At 39.0% G+C, this 27,785-nt stretch overlaps 1 protein-coding gene across 3 annotated transcripts in view; it reads left to right on the forward strand.

Moving 5' to 3' along the window:
* The window catches only part of ca8 (carbonic anhydrase VIII), a 31,931-nt gene extending 9,362 nt beyond the window's left edge, over positions 1 to 22,569 (forward strand). For 2 of the 3 annotated variants that reach the window (XM_010883649.3, XM_010883658.3), the window contains 4 exons: positions 31 to 79; positions 4,877 to 4,989; positions 19,241 to 19,427; positions 20,715 to 22,569. In XM_010883649.3, coding sequence (XP_010881951.1) covers positions 31 to 79; positions 4,877 to 4,989; positions 19,241 to 19,375 — 297 coding nt within the window. In that variant the 3' untranslated portion in view covers positions 19,376 to 19,427; positions 20,715 to 22,569. Of the gene's footprint in view, positions 1 to 30; positions 80 to 4,876; positions 4,990 to 5,353; positions 6,996 to 19,240; positions 19,428 to 20,714 lie in introns of those variants that run through there. The other variant, XM_020045618.2, reaches the window with a different exon arrangement.
* The last annotated feature ends 5,216 nt before the right edge of the window (positions 22,570 to 27,785 follow it).

Here is a 27,785-nt window from a genome sequence, read left to right on the forward strand (position 1 = left end):
AAGAATTTTTACGTTGATTTATCTTCATAGGGGAAGACAAAGATAATACCATGCTTTAACCCCAACACACTCCTTCCTGGTAAGTCCTTTATTTGGAAGACCTTCCTGCTTTCATGCCTGTTAGTCACATGACGCAACTCTCCTGCTTCCTGCCTTTTACCAGCCCTTCTTTCTTTCTTTCTTTTCTTTCTTTTTTCTTTTCTTTTAATCTTCTTTAAATCGTTTAACTTTGTTTCATTTTTGTTCTATATTTGTTTTAATCATATTTTTAAAATGTTAAGTCATTTTTAAAAAGAGGCCTCTAAAGGTTAGAGAGCTCTAAAGGTTTCCCTATACTTGATAGAATGCAGTCAAAACTGGTGAACAGATCAGAGCAATTTCAGAGCGAATGGCTGAATGAGACGATAACACAGCTTGAAATACATGAGAGTGAACAATTCATTGACTCTGTAGTAGCGTGTGCCGCATAGGCAAATCCAGTAAGAAATCAAATAAGACAGAACCAACCCTCAATCCACCACCAGAACTCACACTGCAAAACAGGTACGAACCACTGACTCGGAACGAAGTGTGTGTAAATGAACCTATAGAAGCTAACCACAACAGTAGCATTAGTGCTAATCAAAATCCAAGAAATAGCCCTAAAACCACTGACAGGACGAGGTAAAGAACAAGCATTGCTAACTCCACATCTGATAAGCCAGATACTACTTTGTTTGGGGACGACATAACCAAGCATATCAGAATGGCAAAAACATAAATCCTAACGATGGCTGACACATCGGTCAGACAGCTAACAGAAATGTTGCCAGTTATTCTCTCTACACATCCAAGCAACATGCTGGGTCTTTTGACATTCTACAAAGGAAAACTAGCTTTGAAATCCTGAAAAAGTATTTTTCTATGCTACTGGAGAAAATAAACAACTTTCAACAACGTTTTCATCTCAGGCCCCATTCCAACCTTGGGGAAAGGAATTTAATCTTTTAGCAGACTCCTTGGGCTGAATACGTGGCTGACATCGGCATGCCTTAACCACGGGATAAGGTTTTTTGATAATTTCAATATTTTTTGGAACTGTGAAGACTGCTTTAGACCTGATGGGGTTCACCCAAACATCATAGGATGCCAGCTGCTTGGTGCCAACATACATCACGCTCTTGGAATGCCATTCCCTTCCAAACTTTAAATTCACTATGACATCTATAAACAAAGCCTTGGTAGCTTTAACAATGAGTTACGCAGGGCCAGATAGCAAACATTTTTGGGAATGATCAACAAGAATATCAACAATACCCGCACTATTTGTCATGGTCAACAAGCTTACAAACTCAATAAAGAAGATAGCATCAGAACTCCTGTCCGCTATGAAATGTAATGAATTTGCATGTTTCTTTAGTGAATAAATTATAAGTATTAGACGGACCATCAGAACTACACAGTCTAACACGGACTCTGTACCGTCACCATGACCACCAAGACATGTCACATTTTAATAAAATTTATCAAAAATCCCTAGAAAAAACGGTTCGACATCTTAAAGCTTCCACTTGCTGTCTCAACACACTGCCATCAGAAAGTTTTCAAAAAAAAATTAACTCTATAACAATGGACCTACAGCAATTAGTTAATAGCTTTCTGCACTCAGGCATTTTCCCAAATTCTCTAAAAAGAGCTGCCATTAAGGCCCTATTAAAAAAGAGAACACTGGATGCATCTATAATGAACAACTATAGGCCTGTATCAAATCTCCCTTTTAAAGCAAAGATCATTGAGATGGTTGTCTTCAATAAACTCTACAATTTTGTGACTTCAAGCGGTCTCTTAGACAAATTTCAGTCAGGTTTCTGACCTCACCACAGTACTGAAACAACCTTGATTAAAGTTTTAAATGATATACGGCAGAATACTGATTGTGATAAAATAACAGTTCTGGTTCTATTAGATCTCAGTGCAGCATTTGACACTATAGACAACCCAAAAGAACCTATAGATAGTCTGGAAAATTGGGTAGGACTCTCCGGGACAGTCCTTGATTGGTTCAGATCTTATCTAGATGGCCAGAATCATGAATCTGTTAGGGTGGCTATGACATGCAGAGTTCCACAGGGATCAGTTCTCGGATGGCTTCTGTTCAATCTCTATATGCTACCTCTGGGCCAAATTCTAGAGAACAACAACATTGACTACAACAGCTATGCCGATGATACTCAAATATATATGGCTCTCGAACCGTATGACAACAACTAAATAGACTCACTGTGTCACTGTATAGAGCACATAAATACCTGGATGAACCAAAAGTGTCTACAATTAAACCAAGATAAAACTGAGATGACTGTGTTTGGCAACAAAAGAACAAGTATTAGTAAAGAGCTGGATTCTCGGGCCCTTAAAACCAGGGATCAAATGTGTAATCTTGGTGTTCTGATAGACTCCGACCTCACATTTAACAGTCATATCAAAGCAGTCACCAAAACAGCATTCTATCATCTAAAAAATATAGCCAGAATCAAAGGCTTGGTGTCCCAAAAAGACCAAGAGAAGCTCATCCATCCTTTTATCTCTAGTAGGGTTGACTACTGTAATGGCCTCTTAACTGGACTCCCGAAAAAGGCTGTAAAACAGCTGCAGCTCATTCAGAATGCTGCTGCTAGAATGTTAACCAGGACCAAGAGAACCGGGCACATCACTCCAGTTCTTAAATCTTTGCATTGGCTTCCAGTCAGTTACAGAATAGATTTCAAAGTCGTGCTTTTATTTCTAAATCTCTGAATGGTTAGGACCCAAATACATTTCTGATATGTGTGAAGAATATAAATCAAGCAGGGCTCTTAGATCCATGAACACAGGTCAGATAGTATTGCCAAGAGTCCAAACTAAACATGGACAAGCTGCGTTTAGCACTTATGCTGTACAAAACTGGAGAATACTACCAGAAGATATTAGACATGCCTCAACCGTATACATTTTTAAATCCAGGTTACATTTCTCTTTTCACGTGCCTACGACTGATCACTTAAACTTAACCACACTGTTTATCCTTTTAGCATCCTATGTTTTTATCCCATTTTTAATCTTTATTTTTCTTATTGTATTTATTATTATGATGTTTTCGTTTGTTTTGATGTTTTCACTTGAGTATTTGTTTATATGTTATTGTATTTATATATATATATAAATAAATAAATATATATATATATACACTCCCCTAAAGGATTATTAGGAACACCATACTAATACTGTGTTTGACCCCCTTTCGCCTTCAGAACTGCCTTAATTCTACGTGGCATTGATTCAACAAGGGGCTGAAAGCATTCTTTAGAAATGTTGGCCCATATTGATAGGATAGCATCTTGCAGTTGAAGGAGATTTGTGGGATGCACATCCAGGGCACGAAGCTCCTGTTCCACCACATCCCAAATATGCTCTATTGGGTTGAGATCTGGTGACTGTGGGGGCCATTTCAGTACAGTGAACTCATTGTCATGTTCAAGAAAGCAATTTGAAATGATCTCTTTGTGACATGGTGCATTATCCTGCTGGAAGTAGCCATCAGAGGATGGGTACATGGTGGTCATAAAGGGATGGACATGGTCAGAAACAATGCTCAGGTAGGCTGCAGCCTTTAAACAATGCCCAATTGGCACTAAGGGGCCTAAGGTGTGCCAAGAAAACATCCCCCACACCATTACACCACCACCACCAGCCTGCACAGCGGTAACCAGGCATGATGGATCCATGTTCTCATTCTGTTAAACGCAAAATTCTGACTCTACCATCTGAATGTCGCAACAGAAATCGAGACTCATCAGACCAGGCAACATTCTTCCAGTCTTCAACTGTCCAATTTTGGTGAGCTCGTGCAAATTGTAGACTCTTTTCCTATTTGTAGTGGAGATGAGTGGTACCCGGTGGGGTCTTCTGCTGTTGTAGCCCATCCGCCTCAAGGTTGTGCGTGTTGTGGCTTCACAAATGCTTTGCTGCATACCTCGGTTGTAACGAGTGGTTATTTCAATCAAAGTTGCTCTTCTATCAGCTTGAATCAGTTGGCCCATTCTCCTCTGACCTCTAGCATCAACAAGGCATTTTCGCCCACAGGACTGCCGCATACTGGATGTTTTTCCCTTTTCACACCATTCTTTGTAAACCCTAGAAATGGTTGTGGGTGAAAATCCCAGGAACTGAGCAGATTGTGAAATACTCAGACCAACCCGTCTGGCACCAACAACCATGCCACGCTCAAAATTGCTGAAATCACCTTTCTTTCCCATTCTGACATTCAGTTTGGAGTTCAGGAGATTGTCTTGACCAGGACCACACCCCTAAATGCATTGAAGCAACTGCCATGTGATTGGTTGATTAGATAATTGCATTAATTAGAAATTGAACAGGTGTTCCTAATAATCCTTTAGGTGAGTGTATATATATATATATATATATATAAAACATTTTTCCTTCTTTGTAAAGCACATTGAATTGCTTCAATGTATGAATTGTGCTATGTAAATAAACTTCCTTGCTTGCTTTATTTATTGTGGATTTAAATGACTGATGATGAAACAAGCAATCCAGTGACGTTTGTTGACGAAACCAACTGACTTGAGCATTACAGCAAGGCTACCGTACCATGTCTGCAATGAAATGTTGTATATCAGGGCTATTGGACTCTGGTCCTGGAGGGCCAAAAGTCTTGATGATTCACTTTTTCATGATAGTTAATTGCGCTCAGCTGGCGTCCCGGGTCTGAATCCGTCCTTTAATGGAAGTAGACATGTTTTGGCCCTACAGGACTGCAACTGAATAGCCCCGCTGCACATAAATGAAGGCATGAATGTTTGCGTCAATGGTGTATGTCATTTGTTTCTCCCACCAGACCCCCTTCTGAGAGATTACTGGGTGTATGAAGGGTCCCTGACCACACCACCATGTAGTGAGAAAGTCACCTGGATACTTTACCGTTACCCACTTACCATCTCACAAATACAGGTAGACCATCTCAAACAACAGCATGATTTCCATGTTGGGTTACAGCCTTGCCCATGGTCCTTAATCCACTGCAACATTACTATTGGGAGTGCATACGTTTTCATAATCTTCTATTATTTGTTTATTAGTTAGCTGTGGGAATTGGACCTGGCAATGTTCCATGCTCTACCCTTTGAGTAACACAGGACCCTTTACAGATTAATGACAATGGCAACTATAAACACTTATACTATGTTTTGTTTTTATACTGTAAATAGTTTTTCCACAAAATTAGGCGTCAACCCAGCACCACTTCCATAGAGGTTGAGGTTGCCAGGATTGTAGCATTAAGCTTTTCATCACACTGCTCGCTCCTCTTTACTAGGATACATGCACTGGAGAACACATGCCACAGCCAATGGTCACAACTGAGCTTTCAGGCATCTGACATACCACAAGGAGTCGCTAGAGCATGACAGGACAACATAGCCCCAACCAACATCCATCCACCCGCCCAGGGTGGTGCTGAGCCAATATATGCTGGACTCTTGGGGGTTGCAGACACCAGAACTTGGCCACTGTGATTTAGTTTGGCATTAACACCACTTTGCCACTCGGGGGCCAGTCGTTCATTTGTATTTGTAAACAAATTTAAATGAATTACTTATTTTGTTCTTCTGTATGCTGCTTTCAATACAATATGTGCTTTCCCTTATGGTTACCATCTAGAAAAGACAGAACATTTTAAATAGCTTACAGTTAGTTCTATTGGTAGTAACTGAGCTGTCACCATTGCCTGATTAATCAAGTGCCCATCTGAAATCATTCGTCAATGACTCTACAGAGACAGCTGACACACCGCTGCTGGCAAGGCTCCGTTGGCTGTGCTTCATATAAAAACCTTTATTGCTGAACCCATCTGTCTTTTTTGTTTTGGGCAAACACTACATTCCTTTATTGGAACATACTTACTGATCCTCCAAAGATATATCTTTAGGGTAAATGGACAATTATGTTTCTCTATTAACAACATTGGGAATATTTATTTTGATAAACCAACATTGAGAGCCTTGGGCTAATATGCAAGCAGGTTTTGGACCCTTGTCATGCAATGATACAGCTAATTGCAAGAAAGTGACTTGACCTCTATACCAAACAGTGGCATTTGAGTGCTGCTTTCTTTTGGGTTGTCAGATGGCAGAGGAGACATACAGGGGAGATTTGCTAAAGAGGCACTTGTAGAAAAGCTGGTACCAGGAGTCGTGTTTGCAGCAAGTGCCAATTAACCGGAGAGTAAAGATTGGTGACAAGCGTTGCAGGGACTCTGTTAAATAAAGCAGATGGCATTGTGGAAAATTACAATACTTTATTATAATAACTGTTACTGGTAATTCTGTAAATTAGTTTATTACAAAACAGGAAACATTTCCAGATTTGATTTTAGATTGAAGGTGGATGATATGGGTCTGAAACGCAAGTGAACCATCTAAACAAAGTAAAATATACTTGTATTGACAAAACCAATTAATAATATTTCCATAGTTGTAAACAATATTACAAGGGTTTTTCCATTTCACTAGTATTCCCATGTTGCCAAATGGAAACATATTTTATTTAAACTAAACTCACAACCCTAATCACGTGTACCAAATGTAATCACACTTAACATTGGTCATTTGATGATATACAAGTAGCATTTTACACAAATTCAGAATTGCCAAAAAAAAATGCAAATTGCAAATATGTTCCTTGGGAGGAGATGCACTTTTCAAGATTTTATTTAAAAAATCTGAGCATGGTGAGCTTACAAATGTGGCAAACCACAAAAGCACCATTATCTTTGTAGGAGAGGTTTTCATCAATGTGCAAAACCACGCCTCCACACATGTTCATTGGTCAATGTTCATTGATCAATAGTCAACAATGAGTGTCTCAGATACCTAACGTGGAAACATGCTGATCTGGCTTTTTCCTGAGACGAACTGCATTGTGGGATTGTTGACGTGCTGTACCCTGCCTGCTGTTACCTACCTGGCTACCTGCCAAACTTTTTCGAATTTACTCGATATAAACTAATTGGTCAAAATTCTATTTTAGAGTTTTACCAACGCAATATTTATCTGTTGACCTCTTACCCAACTTTTCTACACCGGGACTCTTTTTGGACATAATTAACAGAACTACTCACCCCTGAAAACCCGAGGCTAAGTATCATTACAATGCCTTTTCACTGTAATTGTTGTAGCAACAACACGGAGGAGAATGTTCGTCTTAAGTTAAAGATAGCAGAGTTAGAGGCTCGGCTTCTGACGCAAATGCCAGGCAAGGATTATGCTAGTGTAGAAATAGAAAAATCTGCGTCAGTGCCACCAGGTAGAAACGATAGTTTTGTTAGCCCCCCGGCACAGCTCCTGCAGCCGGGCAATAACTTTCTCTTGGTCACTGGGAAGAAATGCCGTCGACCAGTTAAACCTGAATCGTTGCTAAAACCAACTGAGACTTTGAACAGGTTTTCCCCACTGGAGTCGGAGTCAAGACCCGAGCCGTCTTCGGAGGGGAATGGTCGGCAGGCATGTTCTACCGGTGGACTTGAAAAACTGAAAACTTTAGTCATTGGCGATTCCATCACACGCAGTATTAGACTAAAGAATCAGCCGGCGATCGTACATTGTTTACCGGGGGGCAGAGCCACCGACGTAGCCGCAAATCTGGGGTTGGTGCTAGCGAAGTCTAAAACTGGCAAGTATAGAGAGTACAGAGATATTGTTATCCACGTTGGCACCAACGATGTTAGGATGAAACAGTCAGAGGTTACGAAGCAGAACATAGCATCAGCGTGTAAATTAGCTAGAAAGATGTGTCGGCATCGAGTAATTGTCTCTGGCCCCCTCCCAGCTAGGGGTGGTGACGAGCTCTACAGCAGACTTGCGCAACTCAATCGCTGGCTGAAAACGGAGTTCTGCCCGTCGCAGGAGGTAGAGTTTGTAGATAACTGGCCTTCTTTTTGGGACTCTCCCAGAAATAGGGCCAGGCCTGATCTGCTGAGGAGCGACGGACTCCATCCTAGCTGGAGTGGTGCTCTTCTTTTGTCTAGGAACATTGACAGGAGTCTCACTCCTATAGCTTTAACATGAGATAGGGTGCAGGTCAGGCTGCAGGCTGTTAGCCAGCCTGCTAGCATAGTGGAGTCTGTCAATAGCATAGCCAGAGTAGTTAGTACAGCTTTACCTATTGCCACTGTGACTCGTTCCAGGCTGAGAAAAGTTAAACAAGGTAGTGCTAACAAAAACAACCTTATTAAGATAAAGCCTTCCTCCACCTCGGTCAAAAATAAAAATAATTGTATCACTTCGCATCTCAAAATGGGACTCCTAAATATTAGATCTCTTGCTCCAAAGGCAGTTGCAGTAAATGAATTAATCTCTGATCATAAACTAGATGCTATTGGTTTATGTGAAACGTGGCTAAAGCCTAAAGAATTCACTGCCTTAAATGAGGCCTCTCCTCCTGGCTATACTAGTGATCATATCCCTCGTGCATCCCGAAAAGGAGGGGGTGTCGCAAATATTTATGACAGTAAATATAAACTTACTCTCAAACATATCACAGAGTTTCATTCTTTCGAAGTTTTACTCATGAAAGTTAACCAGGCCGATAAATCATTTTACATAGCTACTATTTATAGGCCCCCCGGGCCATACACATTGTTCCTCAATGAGTTTCCAGAATTCTTGTCTAACCTTGTAGTCATGGCAGATAGTATTCTAATTTTGGGCGATTTCAATATCCATATGGAAAACCCCCATGATCCTCTTCAAAAAGCCTTTCAAGCCATAATCGACTCAATGGGTTTCATCCAACATGTCTCAGGTCCAACACATTGCCACAATCATACCTTAGATTTAGTCCTGTCACGAGAAATAGATATTGTAGATCTAATAATTTACCCCCAAAATCCTGGATTATCGGATCACTGTCTTATTACATTTACCGTTAAAACAAGAAATTCACTTGCCCCCCAAACAATGAGTTTCAAAAGCCGTACTATAAATTCTCGGATTACAAATAAATTCCTTGATATTCTTACTAGTTCGCTCTTAAATGACAGAGTAAATAAATCTGTAAACGATCAAATCGAGGATCTAAACTCAATACTGCGAAATACATTAGACATAGTTGCACCACTAAAAACTAAAGAAATACGCAACAAGAAACTTGCTCCTTGGTACACCGACAATACTAGAGCACTTAAGCAAGCCTCCAGAAAATTGGAGCGAAAGTGGCGCTCCACCAAGTTGGAAGTATTTAGACTAGCCTGGATAGACAGTACAGTACAATACCGAAAATCACTCACGTCTGCTCGATCAGCTTATTTCTCCAACCTGATTGAGGCGAACAAAAACAATCCAAAATTTCTCTTTGATACAGTTGCAAAGTTAACAAAAAAGCAAAGCTTAGCATGTGAAGTGGGTCTTCACTTTAGTTGTAATGAATACATGAACTACTTTGATGAAAAGATCGTCACCATTAGAAAACAAATAACTGAATCCCTAAATAGTTATGGTCCTAAAAATCTCGGTTGTCCGGAAAATTTCCGGAGCCTCCCTGATCAGGTGTCAATGGGGACACTTGAGTTTTTTGATACCGTATCGCTCGACACATTTACAAAATTTGTAATGAGTTCTAAACCCACAAACTCTCAGCTAGACCCGATTCCTACAAAATTACTTAAGGAGTTATTTCCTGTGCTAGGTCAGCCAATGCTGAACATAATAAATTGCTCCCTTTCCTCCGGATGCGTACCAAACTCACAAAAAATTGCGGAAATTAAGCCTCTTCTAAAAAAATCTAATCTAGATCCCGACATATTAAACAATTATAGGCCAATATCGAACCTCCCGTTCCTCTCAAAAATCTTAGAAAAATGTGTTTCCCAACAACTGAATGCCTTCCTAAAGACAAAAAACATTTATGAAATATTCCAGTCTGGTTTTAGATCCCATCATAGTACTGAGACTGCACTCGTGAAGGTAACAAATGACCTTCTAATGGCCTCAGACAAAGGTTCCGCATCCGTCCTGTTGCTTCTTGATCTTAGTGCTGCTTTTGACACTATTGATCACTCCCTTCTCTTAGAGAGACTGGAAACCAATATTGGGCTACGTGGACATGTTCTAGCCTGGTTTAAATCTTATTTATCTGAAAGATATCAGTTCGTTAGTGTGGATGGCATATCCTCTGACAAGTCAAAGGTATGCTTTGGAGTTCCTCAAGGCTCGGTTCTGGGCCCATTACTTTTCTCACTATACATGCTCCCTCTGGGCGATGTAATCCGAAATCACAATATTAACTTTCACTGTTATGCTGATGACACACAGTTATATATTTCAATGAAGCATGGAGAAGCCCCTAAATTAGCTATTTTGGAAGCATGCGTTTCAGATATTAGGAAGTGGATGACAGAGAATTTCTTGCTCTTAAACTCAAATAAAACAGAAATGCTCCTTTTAGGACCCAAAAAACAAATAGCGTTGTTAGCAGATCTCACTGTGAACCTCGACGGCTGCATGGTCGTATCCCAAAAAACTGTAAAAAACCTTGGCGTTACCCTTGACCCTGACCTCTCCTTTGAAGAACATATAAAATATGTCTCAAGAGTTGCTTATTTTCATCTTCGAAACATCGCAAAAATTAGAAACTTCCTATCAAATACTGATGCAGAAAAATTAATCCATGCTTTCGTTACTTCTAGATTAGATTACTGCAATGCTCTTATCTCTGGTTATCCAGACAAATTAATAAATAAACTTCAATTAGTGCTGCACACAGCTGCTAGAATCCTAACTAGAACAAAAAAATTTTGTCCTGGCATGCTTACATTGGCTGCCTGTTAGGGTTAGGGCTGATTTTAAGGTTTTACTCTTAACCTATAAATCAATACATGGACTTGCTCCTACTTACCTTGCTGAAATGATCCAGCCATATATACCTACACGTAACCTTAGATCGCAAGACGCAGGCCTTTTAATTGTACCTAGAATTTCTAAACAAACAATTGGCGGCAGGGCCTTTTCTCATAGAGCTCCACTCCTGTGGAATGATCTGCCAATTAAGGTTAGAAATGCAAACTCAGTGCAAACTTTCAAGTGTCTACTAAAAACTCATCTCTACAGCACGGTTTATAATTAGGTGTAGCCTGGCCCGGGGGCGTGAAGGTGACCAGTAGGCTTGATACTGTCCACCCTTGCTGTCTTGCCAGGTGGGCTCTCGTCGCCACTGGGATGCCCTCCCTCCAATGCCCTTCGGGGGAAGAGTCACTGGCTTGTTGTTGATTCTCTGTTGCACACTTGTGCAATTGGGCTGTACGCTGCTGGCAATACTCAGCCCTCATTCAGGGGGGTTGCGGTTGGTGGGTGTCCCTTTGGTTGATGCCTGGCAATGTGGTTGGATTGATTTCCTGCCTGTTGGGCCCTGTCCGGGGCCTCCCCCGGGTAGGGCCACAGTGTCACCGGACCCCCCCGTCTCAGTTTCCAAGGTGTTACGCTGCTATATTATTGTGCTGGGGGACATGAGGGATGTACTACTAACTTTTCTCAGTTTCCTCCAATTTTAAATTTTAGAAGGAGATGAGGTCCTGGTCCACACCTGCGGATTACCTGGTTTGGGGGGACCGTTGCTGTTCCTGTCCTTGTCCACCTGGTCATACTTCTGACCTAGTCTAAAATCAAATAGACTCTGTATTTAGCCCGGAGAAATTTATTTATTATTCCAATTGGACTCTTAATATCTCACCCGGCACAGCCAGAAGAGGACTGGTCACCCCTCTGAGCCTGGGTCCTCTCTAGGTTTCTTCCTAAAATTCGACCTTCTTAGGGAGTTTTTCCTAGCCACTGAAATTCAACACTACTGTTGTTTGCTCCTTGGGGTTTAAGGCCGGGTGTCTCTGTAAAGCACTTTGTGACAACTGCTGTTGTAAAAAGCGCTTTATAAATAAATTTTGATTGATTGATTGATTTAATGATGAACATCTCCCGAAAGATTCATGTGAAGATTTTTGGTGAATTTCAGTGGCATTTATAGCGCCACGATGAGAGCTAGCGGTTCATACTTTTCAGGGTTCATTCCTCGCCTTGGGGTTTATCTGTAAAGCAATTAGCATCTTTCTTAGATAATCCTTGTAGTATTTATAGCCTTATAAAGATAGCTTCGGCCACATCGTTTGAGGTATCAACTTTTTTAATAGACAAGGGTCCTTCCCAGTATAAGACATGCCAATCCGTTCAACGGTTTTGGAGATGTTGTTTGAGAGTTTTTTTTACTACAAAATTACACAAAACATTGGTGAGGTTTATAGTACCCCCATAAGGTCTTTCTGTGCTTGACTTCTGCTGTCCATTCATGGCAGAGATGTTTATGGGCATGATTTGTTTCATAGCTGTTGGATATTCCCATGGGGTTTTATGGCCTTATATATTCAGAGCCCCACCAACCTCCATTTCATTCGCTGATTACAGACATATTGTTCGAGATATACTTTTTCCATCTATATTATTTAAAGAGAATTGTCAAAAAGTCCTTTTCACCAAACGGCATGGATTACATTATGTCCCTAACTTGTATAGCAGAATATTTCTACATTTCGTAACATCTGTGACATTTAAAGCTGCTACAGCGCCATTATGTTAGTGTCAAAAACACCTCATATAGCAATTAACATCTCAAGAAAGTTTCATGTCTCCATGTCAAATGGCGGATTTAATTTCTTAGCATCTGTAATATTTACAATGCCGCCATGAGAGCTAGCTATGTATACTTTTCATGGTTAATTCCTGGCATAGGTATTTACCAGTATAGGAAGCTGTGTACTTTTGGGATATTCCATTTGGGATTTATAACCTATAGCCATAAAATTAGAGCCACACCTATATCCAATTCAATCACAGATTATTAGTAACACTTTCACAACATTCTTAGTAACACTTTCTTTTAAGTTGACACTTATTACTATGTAACTGCAATGTAAAAACGTATTAATGACTGAATTAGCAACAATGTAATACCACAGGTATTCAATTGTAATTACAGTAGAAATGATTTATAGCGCCTGATTTATCGGTATAGGTTATTACAAAACCTTCTGTAGGATGCTATTCGAAGTGTGTAATTACACACAATTTAGTTTTAGTTATTACACAATGTCTTGTTAAACATGTAAATAAAACATTGTAATTATACTTTAGCAGTTGGCTCTGTTGCACCATATGAATACATCTAAGGTGTTGACTCTCCTACAGCTAGATGCTGACCCTCAAACATAGCCTACCATCCAGATATCAAAGGTAAGAATATTTTTACGTAGAGATTGCTTAGATATGCACAACATATTACACATCTCGGCTACAATGAGGTTCATAATTAGGGTGAGAAAAGAAGAAAAATGGTGGAATGTGTCTTTAACTGACAAGGCTTATTGCCTTGTTTTCTTCAGTCAAATGTTATGTAAGAATAATGTAATCTGTAATTAATATTTACCTAGGAATTTACCTAGGAATTTATGAGAAAGTGAAACAAAAAGCTAAAACCCTTGTAATACCATGTAGTAACATTTGTAATTAATATGTAACTACAAAGGAATAAGTAACTTATGAGAAAGTGAAACTAAAGGCTAAATCCTTTGTAAATACCATGTTGTTACATTTGTAAGTAATAGGCTCTGTGCACAAGCGTATGGACGAACTTCCACTTTAGCCAGATGTCGGCATATCAGTTTCCGGTTTACTTAAGGCAATCACTCACGTCGCCCATAATTTCAGTTTTTAGTAGATGTCTCCAAGACCTGCCTAAAATAAGCATTAGTGATGTCCATCGAATTGTTGATGCCTGGTCCCCTGCTCCAACAAGAAATTGGAACAAGGGATTCAAACTCTACATATCGAGTTATCTGCACAACTACTAGGGTAAGTAATTTACTGTGGTGTGCCGGCTATCGGCTAAGCTAGTTAGCGACGTGTTCCTTTTTAGTGTAGTATTAGGCAGGACAATAGAACGCATAAAAACTCACCCTAGCCTCCAAAACGGCAAAAGAACGCTGGCTGAGCTGGAACGCTAGTGCGCCCCCATAGCAAGTGAATTGAAACGAACCTTCGTTCAGCCTCTTCTAACCTAAATTAAGCTTAAAATTCCATAGCCTCAAAAAAGCACCAAAACAGGTCTCCTCTTTTATTTTACTACTGTAACCTCATTTCACAACGAAACTGAAAAATAACAACTGGCATAGGAAGTAAACATCTGGTTCTATATGGTATTAATTGCGCTTAAACCTGCGTTACGTGGAAGTATATAAAAAAAATCGCCTTTTCTGACTATTTCTAGTCTAGCGTTTGAAGTCATTAAATGGTGCAAGCCATATATTATTAAAAAGAGGACATTCTCCTGATTAAAATGATGCCCCACTTGTACCTTGAAACTTAAATGAGTCACGTACATTATATATATATTTTTTTTTCGTACAACAGCATCACTCATCTTGTTGTGAGTTTAGGTGTTTACTAATGCGGATGAGTATTAGTAAGTAAACCGGAAACTGCAATGCAGACTTCTAGACAAAAGCAGATGTTTTCACTACGCACAGAGCCTATATTTACCTACCTAGGAATAAGGAACTTATGAGAAAGTGAAACAATGTTAAAACCTGTGTAATACCATGTAGTTACATTTGTAATTAACATGTACTTACCCAGGAGTAAGCAAATTATGAAAAACTAAAACTAAAAGCAAAAAACCTTTGTAAATACAGAACTGGGGCACCCCACATTTGATGTTGATTATGTTAGCAATCTCTAGATAGCTTCTCAGATAGCCAAAACAGGCTTGTGCACCCAAACTACCTGCTGAAAGATTGTCAACAACTACTAACAATGTTATATCAATCTTGATTATGAAGAATTAGTGTTTATCACTTCACAAACCTGTAAAACAGGATAAATAATATGACAACGATTGTACTGATTTGTATGATTTGTATTTGCATGAGGCTTAAATGTTTTACAATGACCTCCAGTGTAGCTACTGAATACAGCAAACCCATACAATTATTTTACATATTTCAGGTATAAAATAAACAGTTTAAACCGGACAATAATTACATTGTTCATTCATAACATTTGATTGCTCAAAGAAAACATTGTAGCGAGGCAATAAGCATGGGAAGTTAGCCAGCAGTGTTCGTCGGTTAAAGACGCATTACTGATTACTGTCCTATTTTTTAAACCTCCAATTTTAGGTGAGATGTGTAATATGTTATGCATATCTCTAAGTAGAATTACTCTTACCTGTGCAATCTGGATTGCAGGCTATGTTTGAGGGTCAGCATCTAGATGTAGGAGAGACAGCTACCATTAGGATTAGCTACAGAGACAACATCTTTGGTGTAGCTATTCATGTGATGCAACAGAGCCGACTGCAGAAGTGTAATTCCAATGTTTTATTTATATGTGTATTAAGACACTGTGTAGTTACTAAAACAAAAATAATGTGTAATTACACACTTGGAATAGCATCCTAAAGGATGTTTGTAATAACCTTCTGTTTTTGCACAAGTAACCTATACTGATAAATCCGTATTCTGTTGTAATTGCAATGTAATACCTGTGGTATTATATTGTTAACAGTTGTTAATATGTATTTACATCGCAGTTATATAGTAATTAGTGTCAAAGTAATGGAAAGTGTTACCACAAGTGAACTTTTAAAGACCATGGTCCAAAGACCCTTCATAACAAACGGCATGCCAATCCATTCAACGGCCTGGGAGGAGATGTCATTTAAGTGGTGTTTTTTAAAAACAAAATAACGCAAAACACTGGCAATGTCTATAGCACCCCCTTAAGGTCTTTCTGTACTTGATTAATTCTGAACCTTCCGGGCAGAGGAAGTGACTGATAGACTTAATATACTTATTAAGTCATAGATTCGCCCACCTCAATATCATTCACTGATTTCGGCCATATTGTTTGAGATATCAACTTTCCTTATATAACTTTTAACGATAATGATTCATAGGTCCTTCCACACCAAACGGCAGGCAAATCCGTTCAGCTGTCTCGGGGGAGATGTTAACTTTTTCACCAAATTCAAAATGAAGGAAAATCCAAGGGGTGGATTTGAAAGACCCTACATACGTTTTCAGTCAGCATGAGAAGGGGCATATCTGGAACTTGGTTGCATGTCTCTACGACATTCGGTTCATGAGATATGGGTTTCAATTTGTCCATTTTCAACTGAGTGCTACAGCACCACCATGAGGTGTATCGGTACCATAATGGCCAAGGACCAAGCTATGGGCCTCTGAAATCGGAACAAAAACAATAGTGTTTCATCAGTGAACTGCTGAAACCTTAATAATGTAACAATCAGTATGATGTTTGTGCTCTAACTGTTCATGTGTTGTTTATGTAAACCTTAGGAAGAGTAGATGATATGTGCAATAGCTAATGTGGACCCTAATGAAATAACTCCATTCAAGGTGATAATACTTCTAGGAAATGCTGATACAGCTCATTTTTATTGAAAGTGAATGTATTTATTACTGTGTAATACTTTTTTTTTACTCAAACCCAGAAGTACTAAACCTGGCATTTAGCAAGCCAACTGTTGTTTGCCAGAGGTGGTTAGTTAGAAATGTTAGCTGACCTACAAATCAATGAGGCTTTAACAATGTTAGATGTTTTTGCACCAGCACAAACATGTTCTTCCCTTTTATATTTGAGAATGTTAAAAACAGTGTTATAATGCTATTTGCAAGCCAACTAATGTTAGCTAGTTTCAAACTATAATAAACTCCAATAAAAACAAGATTTTACTCATTTAAATAAAGTAATCTTTGGATTATACATGACTGGGAATACAGGTTATCACCTTGGTTGGTCACAGATATCTTCAATCCAGAGTATCCCAAACATGCAAAATATCATATGTCTGGTGAGTATGCAGACCAAAGGAGAACTGATTCATACAACAGGGGTTGTGTGCATTATCATGCTGCAACATGAGATGATGCCTGGTGAAGAAGCAATATGTTGAGGTGCTAGGTGGGCTTGGTTGCATAAACATATTAAATAAACATTACATTCTCTGGCATCAGCGGAAGTCAGATCTACAATTATTCGCTGCCTCAAAACTTGAGACCCTGGCATTGTGTTGTGACAAAACAAAGAATCTACACAAACAAAAATATTTGTGGTATACAAAGTAGTCTTGCATTGCCAGAACTTAGGTAACAACACATGGTCTGGCAACAATGCTAACTTTTCTAGCACATTCGGAAATGGAGAAAAAAAACTTGTTCTGGTGAGTGTTCTATTCAGATTAACAACTCTCACATACAAATCATGAGCTTGTGTAGGTGGGACCGAAACTTCAGATGGGTAGTGTGCTCAAACAAAATCAAGTGGTAATGGAAAGGCGGTGACGTCACTTTCCTGGGCATGTTTGATTTACGATAATTCCCCCATGTGCAAATTTTGATACACATGATTTCTATACTGCCAACAGATGTATATACTGTACCCATTCAAAGATTGTCTAGTTTGAGAGACTATATCCAAAGAAGCAACTTACAAATTTTCCTCAGTTGCTTTATGTATATATTCCTATCAAAATGTATGTCCAATCTTGACAAGAGTTTATATATTATATATTATACAGATGGAAAACAGTAACACAATGTGTAAACATTTATTAAATTATTGTGATCTTCACAGTAAGTACTGTTTCTTTGGGAGTTAGCGTCATCATCAGTATGTTAATAAAAATATAACATGGTAAGTATTTAACAATGCCCTTCTTTAAAAATGAAACCTAAAGACAATAGGGCTACGGTGGTGGTGGGTATGGAAATAACTAATGCATTTTGCAATAATGAGCATGGATTCCAGAGCAGTAGCCGATGAGTTACGAAGAATCTGGTTGGTTCTCTGTTGGAACTGGCTACACTTTATTTGTGAGAATGTTGATTTAAATATTATTTCTTTATAGCAGGGGTGACCAACCAGTTCCTGGAGATCTACTGTCCTGCACATTATCTCTCCAACCCATTTATGAGTAATCTTGGCATATTTATATAAACTTTGCTCTCTGAGGGAGGGAACAAGGTGCCCCAACGTGTCCCCATTGTGGCATCGAAGTGACTGACCGAAAGAGAACGTTTCAGTTTCTTTCAGCTAATTACTTTGAATTAGATGTAGTAAATTAGATTTGGAGAGAAAACCTACAGTATGGTAGCTCTTCCTGAACAGGAATAGGCAGCTCATAACAAAACATGCTAAACATAAACCACCCTTCCTGAACAGGAATGGGCAGCTCAAAACAAAACATGCTAAACATAAACCACCCATGTGTTACAGACACTGACCAAGTCTTAAATGAGTATTTGTGACCTTTTGTAGAAAAAGCTGAACGAACTAATCTCTTCAGTTGTGAAAGTCATTATCAAATGTAGCAAAAACAAATTATTTCTGATCAAGTGTCCCTTAAGCTTTAACAGTTTTAGCATGACCAAGGTTTTTGTGACTTCTGTTTTTCCGGAATGTTTTTAATGACACCATTTAGACAGATCATTAGACCAGTGAGAAGATGGACCCTTACTGGCCCTCCAACATCATTGCAGGTGCAACTGGAGAAGCAACCCAACATGATCTTTAAGAACATATAAGAGGTAGCTAAATAATGATTCATTTAGGGTTTTAGACAAAGGTAAAGAAAAGAAAAACTATGTAGGTGGGGGTCACAGTTTTATGAGTCAAAGAGGACTATTGCAAGAAATGACAAAATGTATAGTTTTGGTACATCTAGTTTCAGTTACTATTCAGTATTTCCATTGTTCTGGGCACAGAGAAAACTTTGAAATGAAGAACATTTAAAATGTAAAAAGCATTTTATCCACTTAATTTACAGTTTGAATAATGCTAAAACATATTTCAATTAAATTAATATTAATGTTAATATTATTTGCTAAACTATCAGCCTACTGTCTAACCCTAACCCAGTGCACAATAAACATTTTAATGGGAAATGTAATTTCACTGCTGAACACACAAAACCAGACTAATTGATCTTGTAAGGAGGAAATTAGCCCCCAGTCTAACTCTAAGCAAATGAAAACATTATTACACACCATGAACTCTACGCAGAACAACACTTTTCTGTGTTATATTCTGTTTTCCTCTATTTCTCTTCTATGTCTCCCTCTCTCCTACTCTTCCCAATCTACTAGATAGAGGAGTTCAGGAGGCTGAGGTCCCATTTAAAAGGAGCTGAGTTACCTGAGGGAAACGATGGTATGCTGGGGGACAACTTCCGCCCCACTCAGCCCCTCAGTGACAGGACAGTCCGGGCTGCCTTCCAGTGACACCCCATCCATCCTCCATGGGGAGAGTCCATCATAACTTGTTGTTTTACAGGTAAATGTCAAAAGTCAGACAATTCATTGCGATTGAATAGCCTATTTAGAGAATTTTTAAACTACCATATTTATGTAGATGACACTTGTTGCCATATTTGCACCAGAGCAAAAACATTTTTATTGTAAACGGGCAAAAAAAATTAATTGTCGCAAGTTACCTTCCAACCTTCTTACCAGGTAAATAACATTGTCAGTGATTTTATATGCCTTCCAGGTCAGTGGTCTGGCCAATGTACATCGAGCGTTTCTTGTTGCAATGATTATATACCTGCATTACCTAGGAGTTACCTGCCCATTCAGCAGCCTACTAAATTGATGGATACTAACTGTCCACAACACAAACTCAACAAATAACTATGTATCAAATCTGGTTCATATTCTCATGCCCTGGAAGTCATAGCTAAATGAAAACAGACCAGACATTTCTAGAGATATTATAATAATAATGGCATGACTAAACACTGGTGTAGTGTCAGACTCATAGAAATAATGAGCTAACCCAGTTCTCTTTAATCTAGGACTACTGGCCGTGGTGTTGGGCAAGGAGTAGAAGAGTATCTATTCTAGAGCTTGCATTGGGGAACACCTAGGTTACTTGCAAATCACTCATTTTGAAAGGAGTGAATTACTTTGTATGTGCCCTCTCGAGTGCCCTGAGAGAAAAACATGACTAGGCCTTTTGGCATACTGCATTATGCCAAAAGTAGGTTAAACTACAACAACGGGTTAACTGAGTGGAAAAGTTTTTTTTAGCAATGTGTGAGCGGCTATAAGGCAACAGTGCACATACAAATGTCATAGTATCTGTTGCAGATAGTGGAGTATTGTCTCTTTTGTAAGGGATATGGCCTGACTAGCTCTGAGAGGGGCTGGATAAGAGGATGTGGTAATGAAGGAAGGGGGTTCTGAAGGGGACTGTGACTCAAATTGCACAATTCGGCGATAACTGAAATGACATCATAAAACCCTTCCTGGTTCATTATAAGAGCTTATAGAGTACCCTGAATGCTGACACCACATGTATGAGACTACATCACATTTTACCGCTCTAATTGCATTGGTGCTGTGTCCAGGCACCCCCCAATTGGCCACGTCTAAGAGTTGTAAATGTAACATTGCCACTAATGTAACCATCATGGCTCTGCCACAGAAAACAATGCAAAGGTTTGTGCATTTAAGTGCAGAAGACCTTAAAAACTCCAACCCTAAACATCTCTTCTACCTTTCATGGCTCAGTTTTCCTGCCTGGACTATTTTACAAAATTCTTCTTTTTTCTTTTCATAGTGAAATGAGAGAAGGCGGAGGAAGAAACAGCACATCTGAATAGGCTTGATGTTATGTTACATTGGATCACCTGAACTCGGACGGAGCTCACAATGGGACCATTTTACTCTGTGCGTTGATGAAGGCAGCGCCGAAATACCAACCAACTGGCTTCATGTGACCTGGAACAAAGCTATCAGCTGTGCCAAGAAGGATCCACGCTCCAGAAGGAGAGTCTTATTGACTCTGTTCCAGTGTAGACACTTGCCAACTATTGTGAGAGAAAGAATCAATGGATAGGGGAACCGCATGGTTGGGTAGTTCATTTTCAAAAAATAATCTGTTACAGTTATTACTTGTCAAAAATGTTTATCCATAGCGTTACTTTTGGAATTCACAAATGCGGTAACGTAATCTGATTACTTTCAGTTTCTTTGGAAGGAATTTCTCTGTAAGAGTGATTTGACGAAGGGAACAAGGATCCATAAATTGCATTTTTTATGTCATCATTCCTCATATGGTCTCTGTGACTAGCTCTGGTGGAAACAACCAAAACTCCTCTTTACTCAATATTGAGTTACATGTCAATCAGATAGGTATCACCGCGCTTTTCTGAAGTAACTTTAATCGGAGTAAAACAATCTGAGTATGTTTCCTTTTTAGACATTACATGTAATCCATTACATTCCACCCCGGATTGTATAGGCATTCTTAGTGGTTGGTAGTGTGGCTATAGTTTATTGCTTTGTTTGGCTACATGTATACAGTATATGCATGCTTCATTACTGTCCACATTATATAATATTTAAATGAGACAAAGTTATGAAGTTTATAGTTAATAAGTAGATTTACTCTTATGAACAAGAACCTGCCATAAGACTTTCCGAAATGTAAAGAAATATACAGTACATGTAATGTTTTTAGAGCTGTATCTCAGAATATAATATATACAAAAACAGTGCTTGACTTAGGATAGAATAAGTGCAGGAATGTACAAATCACACATTGGACTATGTTCATGAAAATGCATGTGTTAAAAATGGTCTATAAAAGGAACTGGAATGTTCTGGACCTTTCTGGCCTAAATCAACCACTGCAAAAAACAATGCAATTCATTATAATATATTGTAGATGTGCAGGTCATGTTTGCTGACAATAATTTAAGATGTCTCTTACTGTAGACCAATATTTGTTAGGGTACATTGCTTTTGTAAATTTTTGGCTCCTGTTCATAAATTTTGGCTTATCTGACAGTAAGATTGATACTAGATGTTTAGGCTACAGTACTGGCCTTGTAAAAAAGAAAGTTAAATCAAGCAGTACAACAGATTCTATGAAAAGGAAGGAATGAGAGTTGTGAATTTTGTTCTGATGCTTTTAGATGTTTTAAGATAATCTGGATCATGTACGGAGTAATTTTTAGATTAGATTTGATGACAGTAATGAAAACAAGATGACTTCATGCAAAGAAACAATGAAGACTTAAAAATGTTTAGTATAAAATATAATACCTTTGTTACTGGTGTTATTTAAACCATATAATGTCCTCTAAAAAAAGATCACTAGAATTCAAGATGGATACATTTAATTAGTGGCATTACTCAATGGGAAATGTACAGGAGTTTTTTGGTACAAATGTGTAGTTGCAAAAAAAGATTTGGTTAACACTCTTAAGTTGACACTTATTACTATGTAACTGCTATGTAAATACATATTAACAACAATGGAATACAACAGGTATTATGTTGCAATTATAATAACAAAGCTGCAAGCAGCATTTAGCAGGTTTCAGCATTGAAGCTACTACTAGCCAGATTGCAATTTGTTCCCCAGTTTATATCAATTATTGCAAGCAATAAAACATCTATGTTTTGTTCCTTTTCTTTCCTATATTCCTTTCCTATAAGGCCAACTTGAAACAATTTACACAAAGTAAAATCACAACCCTGATCATGTGTACCAAATGTCCACTCAGTGACGAAGAACAGAGTGTTATAGCTATTATGCCGCCACAGTTTGGCCAAACTGAATTTACTTGCATGTTACATTCCAATAGTTTTCAGGACATTTCCCTCAATTAGTATTATAATAAAATGTTCTGCATCAAATAAATATGGTTACTTCAAATGTCTGACACTATCAGAGCAGTACAACACCTGAAGCACCAAACAATGTAACTAGGTAGTTGTTTGGATTCTTCAGAATGTAATAAATGTAGCCTAATTGTATGGCAAATATAACTGAATGGAAGATTCAGTCTTCTCCTGCACAGAGCATATTAATGAATTCACCTTTTTGAAACGATGGGTGTAGTGTTGCGGAGCAAGGAACCAGGTGCAGGCAGAGGTAGTCGGTGTGGTTTCTTTTAATAAAACAAACACTGAGCACAAAAAACACAATGAAAGAAAAGGGCTGACTAAAGCAGCAAAAGGAATGCAAGCAACGGCTATAAGCAACGGCCGTCGGGACAGGCCCAGGGAGGCAGAGCTGGTTCTGTAAAGGACCGCAGACCAGGTGTTGGGCACCTCGCCCTCGAGTGCGGTGCTGCCCGTTTCGGCTGGGCTCTCCCAGACGAAGGGAAGATGTCCCTCCGCAGACAGAATGGTTACCGGGACAGCAGCTCCTTAGTGCCAGTGATGCCCCGTTGTCTGCACGCCTCCCAGAGTACACGCTCAACGCGCTCCATGGTAAAGGGTCTCGGTAGAGAAACGTGCCGAGCATGCACTCGAGGAAGCGCTGATTCCACAGGTTATCCTCCTCCGTATTAGCCTGCTGGTTCCAGTTTTGGTGGATCATTCTGTAACGATGGGTGTAGTGTTGCGGAGCAAGGAACCAGGTGCAGGCAGAGGTAGTCGGTGTGGTTTCTTTTAATAAAACAAACAAACACCGAGCACAAAAAACACAACGAAAGAAAAGGGCTGACTAAAGCAGCAAAACGAATGCAAGCAACGGATATACAGTACCTACATAGAACGGCAAGACATTCAAACATGACAACATCAATGATCCACAATGTGGGGAGCAGAGGGGAAACATTTAAACACATACAAACGATATAAATTGGGACCTGGTGTGAAAGATTGAAAACATGTGACAGTCCGGGATGTGTTCGTGAGTGATGGGAAACTAAAAATGTATGGCACGGTGGCGCTGCTGCTCACCACACCATGACACTTTTGCTTGTTGTAAGATAATGAGAGGGTCAGACAAGATAATCATGATCATTTTCAAAGGTGTGTTCACTTAAGTATGTATTAGCATCAATGATTGAGCAAACTATTTCTTAGAACTGTTTAATTTTGATGATCAAAAGACTATTACAGGTGGCTACAATAAAACAAATACCTTTCCAGATTTATTTATTTGGAAAATACCCACCCTATTCTTACTGTAAAAATATGTTGACTAAGGCATATAGCCTACCCATGTGTTGTAACGTTCTAAATCTGTTCATGAATCACCTACCAGACTCTACTAAGTAGAGGCAATATGAATTCCATTTACGGTACAATGTGTTGCATTGGGGGTTAAAGACAGAGTAGAAAATATAGTTTTGCAGGATGTAGCACACAGTTCCCATGATTTCACATGGTTTGTTAATTTTACAAACTGAGTATTTCATACAATACTCCGGGACTTGAGTTTTTCCCGCAAAAAGTATCCCTTTTACATTACAGTGGGAAGATGGAAAATATAGCATGGTTAGATTTACTATACAATCCCTCTCCAAAGCTAATGAGCACAAGCAAAAAACAACAAAAACATCAAAATATGATTTTTTTAATATTAGATAATATTCTCTAGATTAACTTTCTTAAACAATAACCATTTCGCAGTGTGCTCCACCTTATAATATTCTTTAACTTATGTAAAGTATTATTGAAATAGTAATTTTGCAAATGTAGCCTACACAATACAAACAACACACAGCAGACCTTAACCTTGAAGGTATAATCTGAAAACAGGAGGTCTTATTGTTGCTGATGTAGAGGCTTACTGTTTTTTTTTGTGAGGGTAATTTATTATTGCCAACTCCTTTACATGAACCATACACGATCAGTTGCATGGACATGGTGGAGGTGGTAACTGCTGGCCACTCCTGCATGACAGCTCTTTGGTCTTGGCCATGGTGGAATCTGATTGATTGCTTCTGTGGACAGGTTTTTTTTTTCTCTTTAAGAGTGTGCTCCTAATATCAGCTCGTTACCTGTATAAAAGACACCTGGGAGCCAGAAATCTTTCTGAATTAGAGGGGATGAAATACTTATTTCACTCAAAATGCAAATCAATTCAATAAATATTTTGACATGCGTTTTACTCGATTTTTGTTGTTGTTATTCTGTCTCTCACTGTTCAAATAAACCTACCATTCAAATTATAGACTGATCATTTCTTTGTCAGTGGGCAAACGTACAAAATCAGCAGTGGATCAAATATGTTTTTCCCTCACTGTAGCGTAATTTTAATGACAAAGTAATCATCCCCACTTGAAAGTCATTAGCCCCTGACCAACTTTTGTACATGGCAGCTACATTAATCTACTACCTTGCTGGTAATTAGCCATTTGTGAATGACATAGATAAAGTATCTATCAATATATGTGACAATAACTTGTCACAGTTGAAGATATGGAGACGGAGGCAAGCGCATAAGCTTGAGGGTTTCCCCCTTTTATTAAACAAAATAAAGAAAACTAAACGGAGTGCCGGGCACTGCAATAAGTCCCAAAGTTCAATGGGTCCGTGGTTCTGGAGCACAGAAACGCGACAGGTACACAGGCGCGCGCACGCACAGGCAGGCGCGCACAGTTTCATTTATTCAATCACGATAGACAGTTTTGTTAATCAAATGGTTGAATAAATTAATACATTTTTGTTTATCAGAAATCAAGAGAAGGCATAGATTTCTGTCATAAAGTAACTCATTGCCTTTACTGTACGTGTACCGATCATGCTTACTGTCATGAGTAGTCACCCCTCAAAGAGCCATTCTGAGCCAGGAAAAACCCTGTTGAGGGAACAGAGGGCCAGACCACTTTCAGGGCATGTCCTCCGAGTCAGTTTATTTTGCACTTTTGCACAGTTCTTTACATTGTATATCGGCCATACACCTGAAATGTCCTGCGTTACTACTATTATAAACCTGTTACTAACTTGTACCAGATCTTACAGCTAATCAACTTTTAGTGTTTGAAAAACCCAGTTTATAATAGGCTCTGTGCACAAGCATATGGACGAACTTCCGCTTTAGCCAGATGTCGGCATATAATTTTCAGGTTTACTTAAGGCGATCACCCGCGTCGCCCAAAATTTCAGTTTTTAGTAGATGTCTCCAAGACCTGCCTAAAATAAGCATTAGTGATGTCCATCAAATTGTTGATGCCTGGTCCCCTGCTCCAACAAGCAAGCGGAACAAGGGATTCAAACTCTACGTATTGAGTTATCTGCACAACTACGAGGGTAAGTAGTTTACTGTGGTGTGCCGGCTGGCTATCGGCTAAGCTAGTTAGCGACGTGTTCCTTTTTAGTGTAGTATTAGGCAGGAAAATAAAACGCATAAAAATTCACCCTAGCTTCAAAAACGGCAAAAGAACGCTGGCTGGGCTGGAACGCTGGCGCGTATCCATAGCAAGTGAATTGAAACAAACTTTCGTTCAGCCTCTTCTAACCTGAATGAAGCTTAAAATTCCATAGCCTCAAAAAAGCACCAAAACAGGTCTCCTCTTTTATTTTATTACTGTAACCTCATTTCACAACGAAACTGAAAAATAACAACTGGCATAGGAAGTAAACATCTGGTTCTATATGGTATTAATTGCACTTAAACCTGCATTACGTGGAAGTATATAAAAAAAAATCGCCTTTTCTGACTATTTCTAGTCTAGCGTTTGAAGTCATTGAATGGCGCAAGTATATAAGTATATAAAAAAACGCCTTTTCTGAATATTTCTAGTCTAGTGTTTGAATTAATTGAATGGCGCAAGCCATATTTTATTAAAAAGAGGACATTCTCCTGATTAAAATGATGCCCCACTTGTACCTTGAAACTTAAATGAGTCACGTACATTAAATATATTTTTTTTCCGTACAACAGCATCACTCATCTTGTGGTGAGTTAAGGTGTTTACTAATGCGGATGAGTATTAGTAAGTAAACCGGAAACTGCAATACCGACTTCTAGACAAAAGCGGAAGTTCCTCACTACGCTGGTGCACAGAGTCTATTCTATACTATTACTCAAGTGATATAGATTAAACAACATTAAGATCTTAACTTCGTCACTAATGTAAATACCACATTTCACACTAATTACTAGTGTTTCATAGATTTTATTTCAGACCAAAGTAGGATTCAAACAGGGGAGATTTAATTGTTCTGCTACAGTCTGACAATGTTGCTGATGTTAGATTCTATGGAAAAATCAAGACCCCAAAATGAGTGTGCTATACAGGTCCAGACATTCATGTGATTGTCATATATTGAAGATTTTTTTTTTTTGACTAGAACATAAAATTTTTTACTGGTTGTTGAGGGTCAGGCTGGTCTTCTTTTTCATCAGAAATTCTGTCAGGCTGTCCACCCAGTGCATTCCTGGTAAGTTGTATTAATCTACTGCTTGAAAGATTGTCAGCACTCATTTCATTCAACAGTGATTTTGCTGTAGTTTCCAAAAGAATAGCTAAACTGGGTAAGCCGCATACAATTGCAGAGACTCTCATTTTGTCGGCCGCGCAAGACATGTGCAGAATAATGATAGGAGATCATTATTCTGCACAGCTGGACGAATCCACTGATATTGCTGGGCAGGCACAGCTCCTCACCTATGACAGGTATCTGCGGGACAAGGCGATTGAGGAGGATGTCCTGTTTTGCCGGCCTCTTCAGTCGCACACTACAGGAGAAGCCATCTTCAATGTCCTTGATATTTTTCTCTGTGAAAATGGTTTGACTTGGGACTGATGCGTTGGCTTATGCACGGATGGTGCACGGGGAATGACGGGCCATGAGTGTGGCCTAGCTGCTCGCGTTCAGCAAGTAGCTCCACTTGTGAAATGGACACATTGCATGGTCCATCGCGAAGCACTAGCTGCAA

Source organism: Esox lucius, chromosome 3 (genome assembly GCF_011004845.1).
Source record: "Esox lucius isolate fEsoLuc1 chromosome 3, fEsoLuc1.pri, whole genome shotgun sequence".
In the NCBI taxonomy this organism is placed as follows: Eukaryota; Metazoa; Chordata; class Actinopteri; order Esociformes; family Esocidae; genus Esox; species Esox lucius.